Source organism: Neltuma alba, unplaced genomic scaffold, assembly GCF_004799145.2.
Source record: "Neltuma alba isolate B1F8T4 unplaced genomic scaffold, ASM479914v2 tig00012734_pilon, whole genome shotgun sequence".
NCBI classification, from domain to species: domain Eukaryota; kingdom Viridiplantae; phylum Streptophyta; class Magnoliopsida; order Fabales; family Fabaceae; genus Neltuma; species Neltuma alba.
This window is the reverse complement of record NW_021637154.1, coordinates 111351-132182: the sequence shown is the minus strand read 5'-3', so window position 1 is coordinate 132182 and position 20832 is coordinate 111351. Positions and strand designations below refer to the sequence as shown.

Genomic DNA, 20832 nt, shown 5'->3' with positions numbered 1-20832 from the left:
AATGCCCTTAACTCAGGAAAAGAAGTACCTATAAACTTTTAGTAAAAGCGCGCTAAATACTGTATATTCCTTCATAAGTGCAAAAGTACTAATGACCATACAGATAAAAAAAATTTTTAGGAGAAATTATAAATAAAGACCCTCAAATATGTAAAATTATGATTTGGGATTTTAAATTTGAAAAATAATAAATAAAGACCCGATCTCACTTTTGTAAATATAAAATTTGGGTAAAAAGCCTGAAATACGCCTTAGCCAAATTGTGATTTAATCTATTGAAATTATCATTTGCTAAAGTGAACTTGTCATTTCTCATAGTCAACTTGTTATTTGGCACACCCTCAGTCAAGTTGTGATTTGATCTACTAAAGTTTTCATTTACTAAAGTGAACCTGTCATTTCTCATAGTCAACTTATCATTTGGCTGGTGGCATTTCAGACATTCCATCCACGTTTTATATTTGCAAAAGTGGGACCCGTTCCTCATTTGCTATTTTTCAGATTTAGGATCCCAAATTACAATTTTACATATTCAGGGGTTTTATTTACAATTTTTCCAAAAATCTATTAAATTTTATGGTTAATATACATCTTTGGTCTTCTCAATTTACATCAAGTTTTAATTTAGCTCCTTAAATTTATAAAGTGTATTTTTAATTCCTTGAGTGTTAACACCGTTAGTTTCATTAATAATAAAGGTTGACCTAGCAAATTTAAATAGTAACTTTGTAATTAGATATTGAAATATTAATCTTTAGTTTAAAATTTGTGAGTTGAAAAATATTTAAAATAAAACCTAATAAAGATGTAGTCTGATTTTTAACATCAACAATCATCTTTCAATATATAAAAATATTAATGGACTAAAAATAAAATTTATAATTTTAAGAGGTTAAAATAAAACTTGATGCAAATTTAGAGGTCCAAAAGTATAGTATAATACTTTTTTTTTAAAAAAAGTAATCAACTTATTTAGACGTTCATGGGCACTTCAACAAAGCCACCGTTAAAATTATTAGTATTATAATAGTATGATAAAATTTAATAGAGTTTTTTTGGCTAAAACTGAAAGAATTAATTTATTTTCACTATCATTGGTACTTTTGCACTTATGAAAAAAAAACATATGGTATTTAGTGTACTTGAACTAAAAATTTATAGATATTTTTGCACCTCATCTTTTTTTTTTGTTTCTTTTATTTAGCGGGGTTTCGGTACTGTGATAACATTAGCGTGGGCTCTACTATAAAAAAACTAACAATTGTTAGTCAAATTTAATGGCCATGTCATTTTTGCTCTAACTCTACAAGTATATGAGTACTTTTACACCTCAAAAAAGGTTATGATGGTAGTTGTACTTTTAGTATAAGTTTATGGGTATTTTTACACATTGATCCATAAATAAATTGGTTGTTGAATTTATAGTCTTCTCTAAAGTAATTAATAAATTAATACTACAAAATTTAAAAAAATTAAAAAAAAACTCTTTTGGTCCTTAATATATGACCTAATTATTAAATTAATTTGGATTTTAAAAATAAGACTTAACTCTCACATATATCAATTTTTTTTAAATTATATATATCGATACTCTCTCAACCATAATCAAGTAGGAGAGGGAAGGAAGATATTAAAAAGATTATTATGATGTTTTAGAAAAAATATATTATACTTCTTATAATTAATTAATTTACCTAACTATTTTAATATAATCAAATTAGTTTAATAGATCTTATATTAAATGTCAAAGAAGTAACATTTAATGAAAATGATACTAAAATAATACTATCTAGAAAGACATAAAATCAGTATATAAATATATAATTCGAGTAAAGGTGTTCACAGCACGGGATGTCCCAATTTCTCTCTTTTTAAGAAAAAAATTATTTTATTTTTGGGTATATATTTTTTTATGTTATAATGTTTGTTTTTTTATTGGGCTTCTAAAAAGATAAAAACAATATTATATAAAAAAACTTAATTATATAATATAAAAAGGGTGTAAAAACATTATTGTAAAAAAAAAACCATGAAAAATACTATATAACCACGTTTGATAACAACACTTTATTCGGTATTTACAACACTGAAATTACAAATGATAGCAAATTTTTTTTGACATTCTTTATTTAGCATTTACTAATTTGTAACTTCTTTTTTGTCATTTTTCCTAATTTATATTCTATACCGAAATATTATTATTTATTACATTTATTAAATAATCAATATTTATTTTATATTTCCATAACAATCTTCCTCAATGTAACGCTTCCTTGCCTTCGTATACGTTAAACGCATCTTCATTTATGCCCCCACATATAGTCTCCCACCTCTCTCTCTATCGCCATACATAAACACACACACACGCTCTTAAATACACCCACACGCACAGATATATAGGCTCCCACCTCTCTCTCTACACACACACACACACACACATAAACACACACCCGTATAATAACGTTTTTGTTATACAACAACGTAAGGTATGCAGTAGTGTATATAAGAATAAATTACATTTATGACATGTTTTCAGGGCGATCCTTGGCTGGCTGATATTCCAGGTAAGAAGCTTCTCTCTGAGTGCCCTTCAGAATATATGAGAAAACTTACAGTGGCTGAATTATTGTCTCCTAATGGTTGGAATCTCTCTCATTGAAAATTGCATTTCTGATTTTGAAAAAAGAGCCATCTTGAATACTGTTATAAGCTCTTCTAATTGAGAAGATAGATGGCTGTGGGCTGCAGGGAAAAGGAGCAATTATGTGGTAAAGGAAGGTCATAAGATTGCAAAAATGAGTGGCTCTCATCTTGTTTGTAATGTACAGGGTCCTTCTAATAATCCTTTAAAGAATTCTTGGAAAGAATTATGGAAGTTGAACGTACCCAGTAAAATTAAAAATTTTCTTTGGAGGGTGATGCAAAATGCTCTTCCCACCTTTGAAAATTTGTGCAAAAGGAAAGTTAGCGTGTATGATTTATGTCTGATTTGCAAGCAGAAAAGCGAGTCGTTGAAGCACTTTTTTTGAATGCGATTGCATGAAATTAACCTGATTTGGAAGCCTTTTTACCTTTAATTTTGATGTTTATACTCCAGTGGACTTTGTTGACTAGTTTAATCATTGCCTATGCTATTTGCTTCTGTCTCAATGGCAAAAGGCTGTCCCGACCTCTACTCTCTGGTTAATTTGGAAGAGTAGAAACAGGTTCTTATTTCAGAATGTCACCACTAATCCTGTCTTTACCTTTAAACAAGCAGAGGATTTGATTCAGGATCACTAGACTGCTAAAAGTTGGAATAATGCTACTAATGCTATTAATGAGGAGGTTGAAAAGAAGAGTGAAGGCAAAGCAAACTAGAGTTTGCACGTGATCATTCTATATATCAAAATTAATGTGGACTGTACATTAGCTCCTGATAATGATATTGCAGCTAGAGCTTTTGTTGCTCGAGATTCTAATGGATGGGTGTTAGATGGAGTTTCTAGAATAATTGCTGCAGATTCAAGTTTGATGGCTGAAGGTGCTGCACTGCAATGAGCTATGAATTACGCATATGGCAATGATTTTGATGAGGTGCTGTTTGAATCAGATAATCAAACTCTGATTAACTGTTTAAACAAAAACACCCTATCCCAGGTTGGAGGAATTATTTTATTTTTGAAAATCTACAGTTCTCAAGATACCGTCCAAGGAGCCACTCGTATTGCTGGATCCCAAGAGAGACAAATTCTGTTGCTAATTGGGTAGCTAGAGTCTCTTTGGCTGGGTCTTGCCTGACTGATGGGGTGATGAGGCCATCAACTTCTTTGCATAGGCTTACAGAATCTGATTTATGTAATGCCGAAACTAATGTAGACTGATATTTATTTTGTTTTATGGTGATCTCACAAAACTCTGTACTATTGACTTATTGTGGAATGAATTATTGTTGGCAAAAAAAAATTAAGATGGATGGTTAGAGAGAATGTGAAGAGTTTGATTAGGGACCATTTTAATATTTATATACTTATATATTTATGTTATGGTATAAATAAAAGAGTTGCAGATATCAAGAAGTTTTTTTGAAACAATGTTGTCCGAAAGTTGAAAAATCATAATAATGTCAACCTACATGAATGAAAATCTAATGTTAAAATCCAACGCTAGCATGCACATGGCATCCGTCTCACTACTGTTTTTTGAAGTCAAATTTATAACTGAGGAAAAAAACTTGAAAAAATTGTAATTCCTCCCTGGCTCTTCTCTGCCGCCACTCAATCATCACCATCTACCATTTCATCTTTGATCATAAAGAAGCCCCGAAGACCACTCAAGCAAGAAAAATGTTCTGCATCAGTGGGATCTCCATTGCTGATATATATATATATATATATATATTTTGCCTATTGTAAGAATTGTCAATTGGAAACTGATTACTTAGCAAGAGCTTGACAATAATGTTTAATATATTCCTTCTACTCATTTGGGTAAGCTTCTAAGCAAGTTGCCGACATTTATGCCTCGAAATTCCAATAAGCCATCTATTTTAGTCTCTTTCATTCAAAACCAATAACTCAGATGCCTCATCGGACCTCTCTCTGCAATGGACACAAGAGAATCCTTCCAATCTGATCTCGTGGTTCCAGAACATCATTACCCGATCTTCACCCATAATTGCAAAGCATTCAAGAAGAAAACGATTCTGTCAGATGGTTGGCCGTTAGGGATAAGGTTAAGATCGTTTGAGGGTGACATTCAAATCTAAGGGAAACAAGTGACCGATCAGATCGTGTGGGCTTTGAGGATTGACATTGGAGGAGGTAGAAAGGTCGGGGATAGATGGAAGGGATATCACGTGTTCGTCTACGGTCCCTCTCTCATTTTCATTTTTTACAAAATTTTTTTAATTATGTCGCATGATATTTGTATATGACCAAAAAGAAATAATTCGCAGTTGATTTTCTTAACCAAAAGGAAATAGCCCTTGAGAGTATTTAACGATGGTGGCTTAAAATGAGATGTTTGAGTCCTTCAAGAATAAAATGAAAAACACAAGAAAGTGAGCCATTGGAGGATTAGTTCGTTACGAATGGCAACTCGGAAATCCAAGTTTACTGGCAAGCAATTACTTATGTGCATGTCTTTTCTTACATAGTCAGATATATCCTCGTTAACAAACCCCCAAAAGGACATGTCCCCAAATTGAAAATCCTGCATCTTATTTTACTTATTTATAATATGATCCCTTTCACGCTTGTTCTAAATCAGAGTCAAGCATTCAAATTAAAAATCATGCATCTTGAAGAAGGATTCAAGGTTAACAAGGTAGCATTAACAAGAACGGCAAGAAAGAGAAAATTATATGCATATAGAGATAAAATGGCTTCCTTGCACGACACATCATCAATTTTGTTTTCACTCAAACTTCTTCTGTCATGAAATGAATATGCTCCTCGCAAATTCCGTAGTTATTGTATAAGACCATTATATTCAGCTTACCTTTGGATTCAATTTTCGTTGTGATCAAAAACAGAGATGGGGAATTGTCTTACCAGGAAGGATCAAAGTCTTCCCATTGATACCACCTTCAAGCTTCCTGCTCCAACACCGGTTTGGCCACCAGGTAATAATTATTATCTCCATATACTATTTTATTTTTTCCCCCCTTTCTTGTTTAAAAGCAAAGATACATTCGAAAAAGAAAAAGCAAAGATGCAGAACATAACAGACGCAGAGCAATTATGAATAATTACATAACAGAACAAGTTTGGCACAGGTCTTGAACACTTGTTAGACACACTTAAGCTTCATATTCCATATTTGGAGCATCTCTCTGCAAAGCATTTAGACTTCCAGAAACAAACTTATTTCATATATTAAACATGCCCAACACCCCATGTGTCACAGATTGTACTCTGGTTTAGGACAAAATATGTGAGGTTTTAAGTACAGTTTGACGTACGTAAGTATTAATTATGTCAAATATTGTCACAATGAGGAAGGATTGTTATCATTTTACATGTACGTAGGTGATGGATTTGCTAGTGGGATCGTCAATTTGGGTGAGCTACAAGTGGCGCAGGTTTCAACATTTAACAAAGTATGGACATCCTACGAAGGTGGTCTGAGTAATCTTGGCGCTACAATCTTTGAACCAACAGGATTACCAGAAAGATTCTGTATGTTGGGTTGTTATAGCCAACCTAACAACAAGCCCTTTTCTGGGTGGGTTCTTTTGGCCAAAGATAACTCTTCAACCAGTAGCCCTGCTCTAAAGGAACCACTTGACTACAGTTTGATATGGAACACCAAGTCCTTAAAAGTCAATCAAAATGGCTCAGCCTATTTTTGGCAACCAAGCCCTCCGAATGGCTATATAGCAGCAGGACATGTTGTGACCACAACACCAGACAAGCCTTCCTTGGACAAAGTTCGATGTGTCCGGTCAGACCTCACTGATGAGATTGAGACATACGGATGGATTTGGGGGCCAGGAAAATCCAATGACTCCAATGGGTTCAATCTCTATGAAACAAGACCAAGAAATAGGGGAACCCAAGCCCCAGGACTTCTTGTAGGAACATTTCTAGCTCAAAATGGTGGAATTACCGGTGCTTTGGCTATGTCCTCTTTGAAAAACACCAACGTTAACTTCACCTCTATGCCAAATCTAAAACAAATTCAAGCAATAGTCCAAGTTTACTCTCCAATAATGTACCTACATCCTAAAGAACAATACCTCCCTTCCTCTGTAAATTGGTTTTTCACCAATGGAGGATTGCTCTATAAAAGAGGAGAAGAATCACAACCTACCCCAATACAACCAAATGGCACTAATCTTCCCCAAGATCATAACAATGATGGCTCCTATTGGCTAGATCTTCCAGCAGACAAAGCCAACAAGGAAAGAGTTAAAAGGGGTGATTTACAAAGCTCAAAAGCATATCTGCACATAAAACCCATGTTTGGTGGAACATTCACAGACATAGCCTGTTGGGTATACTATCCATTCAATGGACCAGCAAGAGCAAAAGTAGAGTTCATCACTATTTCACTAGGGAAAATTGGCCAACATGTGGGGGACTGGGAACACGTGACACTAAGAGTGAGCAATTTCGATGGAGAACTCAGAAAGCTATATTTCTCGCAACACAGTGGCGGTACTTGGGTTGATTCCTTCAATCTTGAATTCAAGAATGGAAACAAACCCGTCGTATATTCTTCACTTTATGGCCATGCGTTTTACCCTAGAGCAGGGCTCAATCCTCAAGGGACTAATAGTGTTGGACTTAGGAACGATACTGCGGAAAGTGATTTGGTAGTGGACATGGGGGTAGGATATGAAGTGGTTTCCACTGAGTCTCTGAGGTCAGAGATTGTGGAGCTGCCATGGCTGAACTATTTTAGAGAATGGGGTCCAAAGATAAGCTATGATATTGCAGAAGAGCTGAAGAAGATGGAGAAATGGTTGCCTAGGAAGTTGAAAAAGCTTTTGGAGAAATTGGTGAGAAGCTTGCCGAATGAACTGTTAGGAGAGGAAGGACCCACTGGTCCGAAGGTGAAGAACAATTGGAATGGAGATGAAGTTGTTCATTGATTGCAAGACCTGTAAATGTATTGTTTCTTATGAATAGTTTAATTACTATTTTTCAGAAATTTCAAATGACTCAGTTTTATTGAAACCCAACCCCTTACTCGATGATCAAGCAATATTCTGATTGAGTGAGAGATGAACCATTCCGTGAAGGGAAAAAATAAGGCTACTAAAATTGATTTGTGTTTATATAAATATTTTTATATTCATAAGGGAAAACCATATTGGAGGTACCTATACTTTCTCTCAATTTTCAATTTGGTACCTATGTGTTTTTTATTCTTAACTAAATCTTTAATTTTGCTCTATTAACATCATTAATCCTTATGTAGAGACTAAAAATATCAATAGAACAAAGTTATAAGAGCTAATGTTGCTAAAAGTATAAAATTAAATGTTTAATTAAAGGGAAAAAAACACATAGGTACCAAATTAAAAATTGAGAGAAAGTATAGGTACCTCCAATATGGTTTTCCCTATTCATAATATTGTTTAAAGTTTAAACTAATGATAATGCTTGCAGAACAGTCCTTCCCCTTTCCATCCGGTATAAACCAATGATAATGCTCCATATAAAAACTTTATACTCATCTAGTCCTTAATATAAAATATATTTAACTAATTTGATTAGATTAAGAAAGTTAGGTAAGTTGGTTAATTATAAAAAATATAACATGTTTTTCCTAAAACATCATAATCATCTTTTTTAATATTCTTCCTCTCTTTTTTTTTACTTGATTATGGTTGAGGGAGTATTCATAAAGGTAATTTGAAAAAAATTGATAAATATAAGAAATATATCTTATATTTAGGACCAAAATCAACTCAACAATTAGGTTTTATACTAAGGAGTGGATGAGTAATATGTTATATATATTTTTTAAATAGTGTTCAGTTGCAAATATCACCGATGTAATTTTTTATTTGATAACAAAAGCTTACGTACAAAAAAAGAAATAATTATGAATAAATCTGATGCAACGGCGATTATTATTACTATTTTTTAAGATGTTCTTACCAAATTATCATATAGGAAGGAAAGGCTAAAAAAAAAAATTTACTCATAACAATCTTCCTTCTGAGTTAGCTAAAAAGTCTGAAATTGAAAAAACATAGTTGTGTCCTTTTTTACTCCATTCAATTTCATATTACATCAATTAACTCTTAAAATAATAATCGAGTGAAATAATTCCTTCACGAATATAAAACTTTTAAATAATGGAACCTTTCATTCCATTCTATTGACTGTTTCATTTTATTCTATCACAAGCTTTCTACCATAGCTTTATAGGACATAACAATATATATATTGAAAGTGTGAAAATACATATAAGTACTTTGAATTTGAATTTTGAGTAAGCTACGCGTAATTGTCATTACTTTCTAGTAAGTTTTTAATATTTTTTTGACCAAAATATATGTTTAGTCCTCTAACTTTATACATGGTTTTGATTTGATCCCTTAACTTTAAAAAATATACATTTAGTCATTTAATCCTAAAATTATTAGGACTCGATGATGATTTTTTGCAATAATCATAGATGTTTTGAAAATTAAACTTAATATGTTAGCATTTGAGAATATTTTATTAACATTTAAGATCTTAATGTCATCATTTTTTTAAAAAAATTTAGGGTTAAAGGATTAAAAGTATACTTTTTAAAGTTAAGGGACCAAACAGAAACCTTGTACAAAATTAAAGGATTAAAAATATATCGCCTTCTGATTTTCCCTTCAACTTGAATACTTTTGTTGGAGATCATCGTCATCGTCCGTCACCATCAAGGCAAATTTTTCCTGTTATGAATTATGGGGGGTTAGAAGAATCATTGAGACCCCTGCAGATCCGTAATTAATTTAGAGCTAAAAAACTGGTCGAGTCCGTCAGGCCGGTCCATTTAAGCCTGTTTGAGTTGAGGGCTAGACTTGTAATTGGGATCTCTAAAGGAAACTTGGACCTAAAAGGGCCAGTCCTGCAGCGCTGAAAAATAAAAAAGCCGGCTTGTTTAAGCCCACCAACAGTAATTTTTTTTCTTAATTTATATTTTTTTCTTGACCCTAACCTAAAGGCCTGTTTGGTTTGAGGGGAGGGTGGGGTAGGGGAGGGGAGGGGTAGGGGAGGGGGTTTTATCCTCATCTTATTTGGTTTGATTCAAAAAAAGAGAGGGAATGCTATTTAATGATCTCTCGTTTGGTTCAAGAAGGGAAGGGAAGGGATAGTAATAAATAATTTACCATTTTACACTTATATATTAGTTTATATTTTTTATTGATATATTATATAAATTAATTTACATCTTAATTTAAATTATATAATTTAATGAAAATTCAATCTTATCATGTTAATATATGCATTGAAAAATTGGTACAGTAATTTTTTATTCTAATTAATATAATAATATATTTGAAATAATTAAATAAATTCTATATGCTCTAAGAAAAATGAAATTTTATTCTCTTTAGGCTATCCTTTTGTCAGCTTTAAAATATATTTAATAAATAATATATTTAAAAAAAAAATTAATTTTATGATATTATAATTTTTTATTTAAATAATTTTTTTTTAATTAATTCTTTTATAATATATTTTTAATTATAATAATTTATATATTTTTATTTTTTTACTTAAGATAATATATTTTTATTTAAAATAAATATTATAATAATATATTTTATGTGTAGTAGTGGAATATTAAAAAAATCATAAGGGTATGATGATCTAAAATTTTAGCTCTCATCCAAAAACCTCCAATTTGCAAGGGAGCTAAAATGGGGGGAGGGGAGGGAGAGGAGGGACATTTTGGCTTCCCTCTCCTCCAAAATTTTTAACCAAATGAGAGGAGGGGCTCATTTCCCCTCCCCTCCCCTCCCCTCCCCTCCCCTTCTCTTCCCTTCTCTCCAACCAAACAAACCCTACATCCCTAACATTTTACATACTCTTCCTCTCTAAGTTTTACTTTCAGTCTTTCATTCACTTTCAACTCATACCTCAGTCTTTAATGATGTTAAAATAAATAAAAATATATTCTCTATATTTTAAATCAAATTTCAAATTTGTATTTATTTGAATCAACAGTTATATATTAAAATATATTCCCTGTATTAAAATAAAAATTTTAATGGTTGAACCAACAGATATGTATCAATTTGTATATATGTTATAAAATTTTAATAAATAAGTTAACACTTTTTCTATAGTGACTATATCAAAATTTTTACTCTATATTTAAATAAAGTTAGACAAGTGAGCTAGACAAAACCAAAAGTGACCATTCTGAACAAAACCAAAAAAAAAAAAAAGATGACACAGTTAGCTCATTAAAAGGATACTATGGATTAATTCAAAGTGCTAAGATATTTCAAACTTCCCATAAGACTGTGTAGCAAAGTGATTTTCACAATTAAAGCCTGAGGAAAAAAAATACTACTTCCGGTCCTAATTATAAGACCCCATTTGTAGACTACAAACAGGGTCTTATAATTAGGATCGGAGATAGTAAGTAGACAACATAGAATCAATCCCCAGTAGTTGCTAAGTTGAAACCTCTAGAACAAACTTAACATTGATACTTTTAAATAAACTTATTGGTGGGAAAAAATTCAATTCAAAAATACAAAAGAAAACATATTAGACTCCATAATAGCTAAATAGTATTAAGAAGAAATCATTGATATTTTTAAAAGTTAAGAAGAGCCTATTACTAGTGAAGCACAATCAAATGTTCTTACAATTGATGATAGTGACGATAGTGTTTGTCCACTTTTTCTTTTTTTTTAGTGAAAGCATTTGTCTACTTTTAATGGAACTTATTGATGTTAATGTTATTGACTTGTTATGTCTAATAGATGTTTTAGATTTTTTGTATGTTGATGGACATTTGGATATGATGATCTTTTATATTTGTGACTTAATTTTATTCATATTCTATCTTTTACTAGTAATTTTATTAGTTTATTTTTTATTTTTTATAAAACATGTCAGAAATATGAAAAACAAATTTTTTTTTTAAAACAGACCAAAAGTCCATAGGCCAGTCTGAGCAAATTAAGGTATTTTTGAAATTACGGTCCCGGAGGGTCAGCCCTTTTAAGCTCGCCAGCCCTGCAGGGCCGGCCTGTTTTCCCAGCTCTAGTAATTATTCTATGTCATATGCCTGCATGGCCAAATATTTGTTTGACACGAGAAGTTCCCATTATTATAGTTTAATTAGTTATTTCTTCAACCACTAAGGTTAATAGTCAAAAACAAAGTTTAACGGATTAGCTTGGAGCTTCATGAAGTCGTAAAAGTATGTACTCTTCCTGTGTTAAATATAAAAGGAAAATGACATTGAGGTCCCATGTAACACAAAATACTACAAAAAGGTCCTAGGAAATTTGGTAATGATTCTGAAGTCCCAAAGGGACTTGAATACAATTTGGTGAACTGTAAAAAGACGCCTCTGCCCCTGGTGAGATGCATCAAAACTAACTCAAAGCTACCCTGTTTTTCAGTCTGAAAATCAGCACTCTATATGCAGGAAGCAAGAGAGAAAAACCCCAAACTTCATTCTGCTTCTTCCCCCACTCCCATCTGAAAATCTCATCGACTCTATTAATGTCAATCATTGGCAAAAATCGCTTGTGTTTTTGGTTTGGTTTGTGTTTGGTCATTCAAGTTGGGGTTTTATTATAGGTGAGTAGAGTGATTATGGATGTTTTGTTTCTGGGTATATTGTGGGTGGATTAAAGGTAGGCTTGCTCTGTCTGGATATGGTTCAAGGGGAATTGATGAGAAAGATGAAGGTTGGTGTGATTAGAAACCCTTACTGCGAAATAGGAAAATATGTTGTCAATAGGGCCGCGACAGTTGTCAATACAGCTCCTTGACTTGTCAATAGTAACAGCATTGTACAGATTTACATTAATTGATTTTTTAAATTTTTTACACAAAGGCCATGACCTTCTGTACCCTTGACTCATTGGTAGAGGTCACAAAAAGAGGAAGAAGAGGCAACAAAAAAGGGTGAGTAGTTACATGAGGCAAAAAAAGAAAAAAAAAAAAAAGCCACTTTGATCATAGACAAATGATGGCAAAAGAATTTTTTGGTAAATAGAAGTGACATAAATTTTTTTGTAGATGTCACAACACACACAATAATTAGTTTAATACTGGATACATGCAACTATATGTTTTTTTTAATGGGGTTATAAAATCGGTGTAATTACATGTATATGAAGTTGTAAATGAAAGTTAGTTGTGTATTACATTCTGATGCATAGTTAGTTGTCATTATTTGCACCCTTCATTGTCAATATATGCTTCGTCACTTGTCACTCATTGCACCATCAGTTGTCACTTAATGTGCTGATATAAATTTAAAAAAATGATTTTCATTACATAATGTTATACAACGTCATACAATATCACTAATTCCTCAAAACTAATCCATTTTTTTATAATATGATATAGAATAGTTATTAAAAGTCAATCATCACTGATATGAAGTCATAAAATCACTTGTCATGAACAACATATTCACTTGTTAATGGTTTCAGTGTAACTTGACATGTTAGATTCTGCTGTCATTTCAATTGTCATTATCCGCACCCTGCATTGTTATTAGACCTATTATAACTTGTCAATGGAGCATTGTGACTTGTCAATTAATTTGCTGATGTAAGTTGTAAACAATATGAATTCAAATTACATAACCTGTTTTAGTATCATATGATATTTTCAATTACTTTGTTATATTATATTTTAGTTATATTGTCATATATAATTATTATTAATGAAGTGTCAATGGTGGCACTATGACTTGTCAATAGAAGCACTATGACTTATCAATGGTAGCACTATGACTTATCAATGGTAGCACACTGACTTGTCAATGGTAGCACTGTGACTTGTTATTCACCGAATAACTTCTTGAAAGGTTTGGGCACTGCGGCGGATATGATTAGGCGTCGCGGTGCCTTACACAGAATGGCAACTCCTTGGGACAGATGGGGGTGCCGCGACAGATATGGTCAAACGCCACAGCGGATTATCAGTTGTCAATGGTGGCACATTAACTTGTCAATGGTGACACTATGACTTGTCAATGGTGGCACTATGACTTGCCAATAGAGTACTGTGACTTGTTAATGAAGGCACTGTCTCTTATCAATTGAACATAAATTTGAGTAACACCTTCTTCTTAATAATTATGTTTTAATGCAAATATCACTTAACATTATAAATAAATGACACCTTCAGTTGTAAAATTTTTTAATATTAATTATTAATATCCACACATTCATTTGTTATGAAATTGTTATACCACTTGTTATTAACTCCTGTTATATTACTTGTTATTTTGGATAACTCAGGTTGTTATTCCCTCCGTTCCTTATTATAAGAGACAAATAACCAAATTACGTTAATAAAAAAAGCAGTTAAAATTAGTTAAGAACAATCAATGTGTAAAAAGTATAATTTTTTCCCCAAAAATGCCCTCATTAATAAGGAGAGAGAGAAGAATTAAATTATTAAAAGAAAGAGAAGTGAGAGGGAGAGAGAGTGTGAATTGGAGATAAAATAAATATGGGTAAAATAGGAAATCAATACAAAAAAGTAGAGACAACTTTTAAGTGTCTCCGATATATAGGAACATGCTATGAGCATCAAATGTCTCTTATAATAAGGAACAGAGGGAGTAATTTCTAAGCTGGATGCTGTTGAGCTATACACAACTGAGAATTTCAAAAGAAATGAGTTACTTTCGTTTTCAGCAATTGATGATATAATTTCCTTCAATTCTTCATAACTTGTACCCTCCTTTATATTGTTGTTCTTACACTACCTCCCACATATCTCATATCATCTTCTCTATCATTTATAAACTTTCTCCCTATGTGAACAAAGCAAAATAGATGCTTTTCAGATGGACTCGCCATCAATAATTTAAACCTACATCAAGAATCACGTAACTGTCATTGACAAGTCAAGGAGCTACGTTGACAACTGTTGTGGCACACGTTGACAACTATCGCAACCTGATTGACAACATATTTCGTGCTAAGAGTTTCTACCCACATTAACCTTCATTTTTTCTTCCTTTGCTAGTAAACTAACATCAGAACAGAGCAAAACCATTAACAAGTGAATATGCTGTTCATGACAAGTGATTTTATGACTTCATATCAGTGATGATTGACTTTTAATAACTATTCTATATCACATTATAAAAAATGGATTAGTTTTGAGAAATTAGTGATATTGTATGATGTTGTATAACATTATGTAATGAAAATCATATTTTTTAAAAATTTATATCAACACATTAATTGACAACTGATGGTGTAGTGAGTGACAAGTGACGAAGCATATATTGACAATGAAGGGTGCGGATAATGACAACTAACTATGCATCAGAATGTAATACACAGCTAACTTTCATTTACAACTTCATATACATGTAATTGCACTGATTTTATAACCCCATTAAAAAAAAATATATAGTTGCATGTATCCAGTATTAAACTAATTATTTGTGTGTTGTGACATCTACAAAAAAATTTATGTCACTTCTATTTACGAAAAAATTCTTTTGTCATCATTTGTCTAGGATCAAAGTGGCCTCTTTTTTTTTTTTTTTTTTGCCTCATGTAACTACTCACCCTTCTTTATTGCCTCTTCTTCCTCTTTTTGTGACCTCTACCAATGAGTCAAGGGTACAGAAGATCATGACCTTTGTGTAAAAAATTTAAAAAATCAGTTAATATAAATCTGTACAATGCTGTTACTATTGACAAGTCAAGGAGCTATACTGACAACTGTCGCGACCCTATTGACAACATATTTTCCTATTTCGCAGTAAGGGTTTCTAATCACACCAATCTTCATCTTTCTCATCAATTCCCTCTGAACCATGCTCAGACAAAGCAAGCCTACCTTCAATCCACCCACAATATACCTAAAAACAGAACACCTATAATCACCCTACCCATCTATAATAAAACCCTAACTTGAATGACCAAACACACACCAAACCAAAAACACAAGTGATTTTTGCCAATGATTGACATTAATAAAGTGGATGAGATTTTCAGATGGGAATGGGGGAAGAAGCAGAATGAAATTTGGGTTTTTTCTCTCTTGCTTCCTGCGTATAGAGTGCTGATTTTCAGATTGAAAAATAGGGCAGCTTTGAGTTAGTTTAGATGCATCTCACCAGGGGCAGAGACGTCTTTTTACAATTCACCAAATTGCAATCAAGTCCCTTTGGGACTTCAGAATCATTACCAAATTTCCTGGGACCTTTTTGTAGTATTTTATGTTGCATGGGACCTTAGTGTCATTTTTTCAAATATAAAACTCATTTTACAGTATAATTTATGTTATAAAATTAGTCTTGTATTTAGGATCGAAGAAGGATATGCATTATGTCAAATCTTAAAAAAAAACCACAAATGTAATCTTATTGATTTATACTGTATATATTTCATTTAAGTATCTCTCTCAGTACTCGACGTACGTCGTTTCCAAGAAAAGCTGCTGATTGATATCATCACTGAAAACGCAAAAGAAAACGAGAGAGAAGAATACACTAAACACAGTTCAATAATGTACTTATATTCCCATATGGTTCAAGCAATATATATATATATATATATATATGTGCGCATGCAAGCATATTTGTATATATGCACACACACACATATTTGCCAAAACAAGGGAAGGACGTAAGGAAATCTGATCTCTCTCTCTCTCTCTCTCTCTCTCACACACACACACAGAAGGAGAGGCTAGCTTATGGGTTTTGTTGATAATATGTGGAGGTAGAGAGAAAATAGGGTTTGGAGAACGATGAAGAAGAAAATGATGAATATGATAGTTTTAGGGTCTGTATTGTCTGTGTTTCTATGGGCAGTTCATGAGGCGGCGAGGCTACCGGCCAAAGATGCAGTAGGGAAGTTTAAGGCATTCTCGGGTGAGATTCTGTAAAATTTTCTAATTTTTCATTTTCCCTTCCTGTTATGTCTCCTAATTTTCTTGGATCTATACGCTTCTGGTGTATGTTGTTATTTTTCTTTGAGATTTCTAGGCATAGGCTATGTGAGGGTCGAAAAGGAAAAAAAAAATGAACATAAGAAAAAAATTGTGAAATGATATTAACTTTTACGTGCTAACTTTTGTTGGAATTTTTTATAACAAATGAATCATAACATAATCTTCAAATTTTTTATTGTTTTTACACATTTTCAAATTTATTTATACACATATATTAATTCGACATGAAATGATGATAAACATTAAAAATAAGGAAAAAGAATGCTTTATTTACATAACAAAAATAATAACATAAAATATCAAAATAAAAATGAATTATTAAGAAGGTAAATAATTTTTTTACTCCAATTCAAGAATAAAAATAAAAGTATTGACATTATTGAAAAATGATTGCAATCATACTATAAATATCATTAAAAAAAATTTATAATTAGTGAATGAAACGAATTCAATTTAGTGATAAAAAGTTAAAAACTAGCCTAAAGATAATATAATAAAATATGTTATCTATTAGCTTTTCTTTGATGTAGGTTAGCTATTTTCTCCTTTAATGTTGGTAAACTTCTATAAAGTTTTGAATTTATGATTTAGCTAATAAGAAGCTAAATAAAACATTCAAATTAAAATGAATAATGTAAGATGCATATTTATAATTAAGCCATAGGAATGAGGATTTTTTTTTTAAAACTTCAGTTTTATCTGGTAACTTCCATATTACGCACTATGTGATAGAATAAAATGAATATTCTGATTCATGATAATTAGATGCCTAATGCTTGTTTTAAATCAGTTGAATCATACATTCAATCAAGAAATAAATGATCGTATCCCATGAAGCCCAGAAGAATAGCTGCAGGGGCAAAACGGCTTCCTTGAACGACACGTCACTGGGACGTCGTTTTTGTTACCACACATAAATTTGCTAATTCAATGACCTTACATAGCTTCTACCGTCACATTTAGCACATATCAAAGGAATATTCGCCTTATATGCCTTGGGATTCGATCTTCTTGAGATAAAAACAGAGCTGGGAAATTGTCTTGCTCTCTCTTGTGCAAAGGGTATCTCCAAGAAAGATCAAACACTTCCCATTGACGCAACTTTCAAGCTTCCTGCGCGAACACCAGTCTGGCCACGAGGTAAATAACCTTTGTCATCATTCTGTCCTCTCTTTTCCTCTCTATTACTTGTTCAAAAGAGAGAACATATGTTAAAAAGATACAACTGTTTCTGTTATGTTCACTCATGTTAAGTATCTCTTTAACATGTGTTTTCAACCTCAATCCCAATCTTTATCCTTCATTTTCAATATTTTATATCAAATGTAACCATAGAACACAACCGATTCATGTTCCACATTTGTAGTATCTCTCTGCAAAGCATTGATGCTTCAGAAAACAGTTGTATCTGTTGGCAAGGGGAAAAAAAAATGAAAGAGTTATATCATATCCTGAACACAAATGACAGTTCGCTTCTTTTGGGCAAAATATGTGAGGTTCAACTATAATCTAAAGTACAGTGATATTCCAGATGCTGTCAAAATTTATCAGATGTGACCTATATGCTGCTCTCTATCTAGCCAATTCCTATTGGTGATGGATTACTCCTTTGCATGTAGGTGATGGATTTGCCAGTGGGATCATCAATCTGGGAGACATACAAGTGGCTCAAATTTCAACATTCAACAAAGTATGGACATCTTATGAAGGTGGTCCAGATAATCTTGGGGCCACAACCTTTGAACCAATAGGACTACCAGAAGGATTCTCTATATTAGGTTACTATAGCCAACCCAACAACAAGCCTCTTTTTGGATGGGTTCTTGTGGCCAAAGATAATTCTTCAACCAGTCAGCTAGCACCAAAGGAGCCACTTAATTACACACTAATATGGAGCAGCAACTCTATGCAAATTAGTCGAAATAGCCCAGCTTACTTTTGGTTACCAACTCCTCCTGATGGCTATAAAGCAGTAGGCCATCTTGTGACCACCACACGGGACAGGCCTTCCCTCGATAAAATTTGGTGTGTCCGGTTAGACCTTACTAATCAGATTGAGACACATAATTGGATTTGGAGACCAGAAACATCCAGTGACTTCAATGAGTTCAATATTTATGAAACAAGACCAAGTAACAGAGGGACAAAAGCTCAAGGACTTCCTGTAGGTATATTTCTAGCTCAAAATGGTGGAAATAACAGTTCTCTGTCTATATCCTGTTTGAAAAACACCAATTTAAACTTAGACTCTGCCTAATTTAGAACAAATTCAGGCAATAATACAAGCTTACTCTCCAATAATGTACTTACATCCCAATAAAGAATACCTCCCTTCCTCTGTAAATTGGTTTTTTGGAAATGGGGGACTACTCTATAAAAGAGGACATGAATCACATCCTGTCCCAATACAACCAAATGGCACAAATCTTCCTCGGGGTCATTACAATGACAGTTCCTATTGGTTGGATCTTCCAGCAGACAAAGCCAACAAGGAAAGAGTTAAAAGGGGTGACTTACAAAGCTCACAAGCGTATCTACACGTAAAACCCATGTTTGGTGGAACATTCACAAACATAGTCTTTTGGGTATATTACCCATTCAATGGACTAGAAAGAGTAAAAGTAGAGTTCATCAACATTTCTTTGGGGAAAATCAGAGAACATGTGGGGAATTGGGAACACGTGACACTAATAGTAAGCAATTTCAATGGAGAACTCAAAAAAGTATATTTCTCAGAACACAGTGGCATTACCTGGGTTGATTCCTCTAAGCTCGAATTCAAGAACAAAAAAAAAACCCATCATTTATTCTTCACTCCATGGCCATGCGTTTTACCCCAAAGCAGGTCTCCACCATCAAGGGACCGATATTACTTCGAAAAGTAATATAATAATGGACATGAGAGAGGGTTATGAAGTGATTTCTGCAAAGTATTTGGGATCGAAGATAGTGGAGCCGCCATGGCCGAACTATTTCAGAGAATGGGGTCCAGTAATAAGCTATGACATCGCAGAAGAGCTTAAGAAAGTGAAATGGTTGCCTGGGAAGTTGAAAAAGTTTTTGGAGAATATTGTGAACAGTTTGCCGAGTGAAATGTTAGGAGAGGAAGGGCCAACTGGTCCGAAGGTGAAGAGCAACTATAATGGAGATGAAGCTGATAATAATCATCAATGTATATATCAACATATATGTCAAATATACAGCAATTCACACAACTCGTGAATGAATACACGAAATCATGTTTTGTTGATCCAACTACCTTCAACAGTTCAACTGCATTGTTTGTCATGAATATTAGTATCCATACATTTGAATTGAATGGAAATGCTAATGCTTCCACAAACAAAATTATATGAAAATGGGGTCCCTTTTTGGATAAACTTTGAAGGAAGTACTCGTCTAGTTTTATTTACAAAGCAAAGAGATAGATATTTTTTCCTTATATTATTAAATTTTTAACATGGATGTGTTATTTTATTCTATATTTATTAGTATGTATATTATTATTTTCTTAGAAAGCATATATATTAAATAGGGATAAAATTAAAAAAATTATTAAATTTTAAAGTAGAATTAATGAGGTTTAAAGTTCTTTATGATGAAATATGTTGAAAGTGAATTATAAATATGGTGAGACTAATATAATTGAAAAATGGGTGATACTAACTCATGAGATAACCATAATTTTTTGTTCATAATTGATTTTGGAATGCATTGGGATGTTTGGTAGTTTATAAGATACCCGTGGTTTTCGATTCATGATTCAATTTGGCACTATAAATTGTTTTTATTATCCTTCTTGAAACATATGCCGTTTGACCTGCCAAAAGAAAAAACCCCCCTCTTTGGTTAGGAACCAAAGCTTGTGGGGCTTTTGAAGCACCTAGATAAACTTGTCATGTTAGCCAAGTACTCTCAAGTTGACAATTGGTCCGTTGTTCTAATATATTATCTGCAGTTTTAATTATAAGACATTATTTATAATTTATAAATGAGATTTTATAACAAAGAGGGGAAGTAGTATATAATCTTTTGTGATACTAATCATCTTTAATTTTCCTCTTCTTTGGTGGTCTCAAAAAGGACGTTAATGCGTTTGGTGTATATCCACTACTGATAGCACAAACAAGATGATCAACTACCATATCCGCAACATGACACCACAAAAGGGGGTCATCGATCTCGCTGCAGTTGATAAGCCTGTTGAATTCAACAATAC

At 32.6% G+C, this 20832-nt stretch overlaps 1 protein-coding gene and 1 pseudogene across 1 annotated transcript; both read left to right on the top strand.

Moving 5' to 3' along the window:
- Positions 1-5517: 5517 nt before the first annotated feature.
- Positions 5518-7579, top strand: LOC114730481 (uncharacterized). Its single transcript, XM_028917563.1, has 2 exons — positions 5518-5605; positions 6012-7579. Exons 1-2 carry the CDS (start codon positions 5518-5520, stop codon positions 7577-7579), a joined length of 1656 nt encoding a protein of 551 aa, XP_028773396.1.
- An 8830-nt stretch (positions 7580-16409) lies between these two features.
- LOC114730480 (uncharacterized) lies at positions 16410-19835 on the top strand (annotated as a pseudogene).
- The last annotated feature ends 997 nt before the right edge of the window (positions 19836-20832 follow it).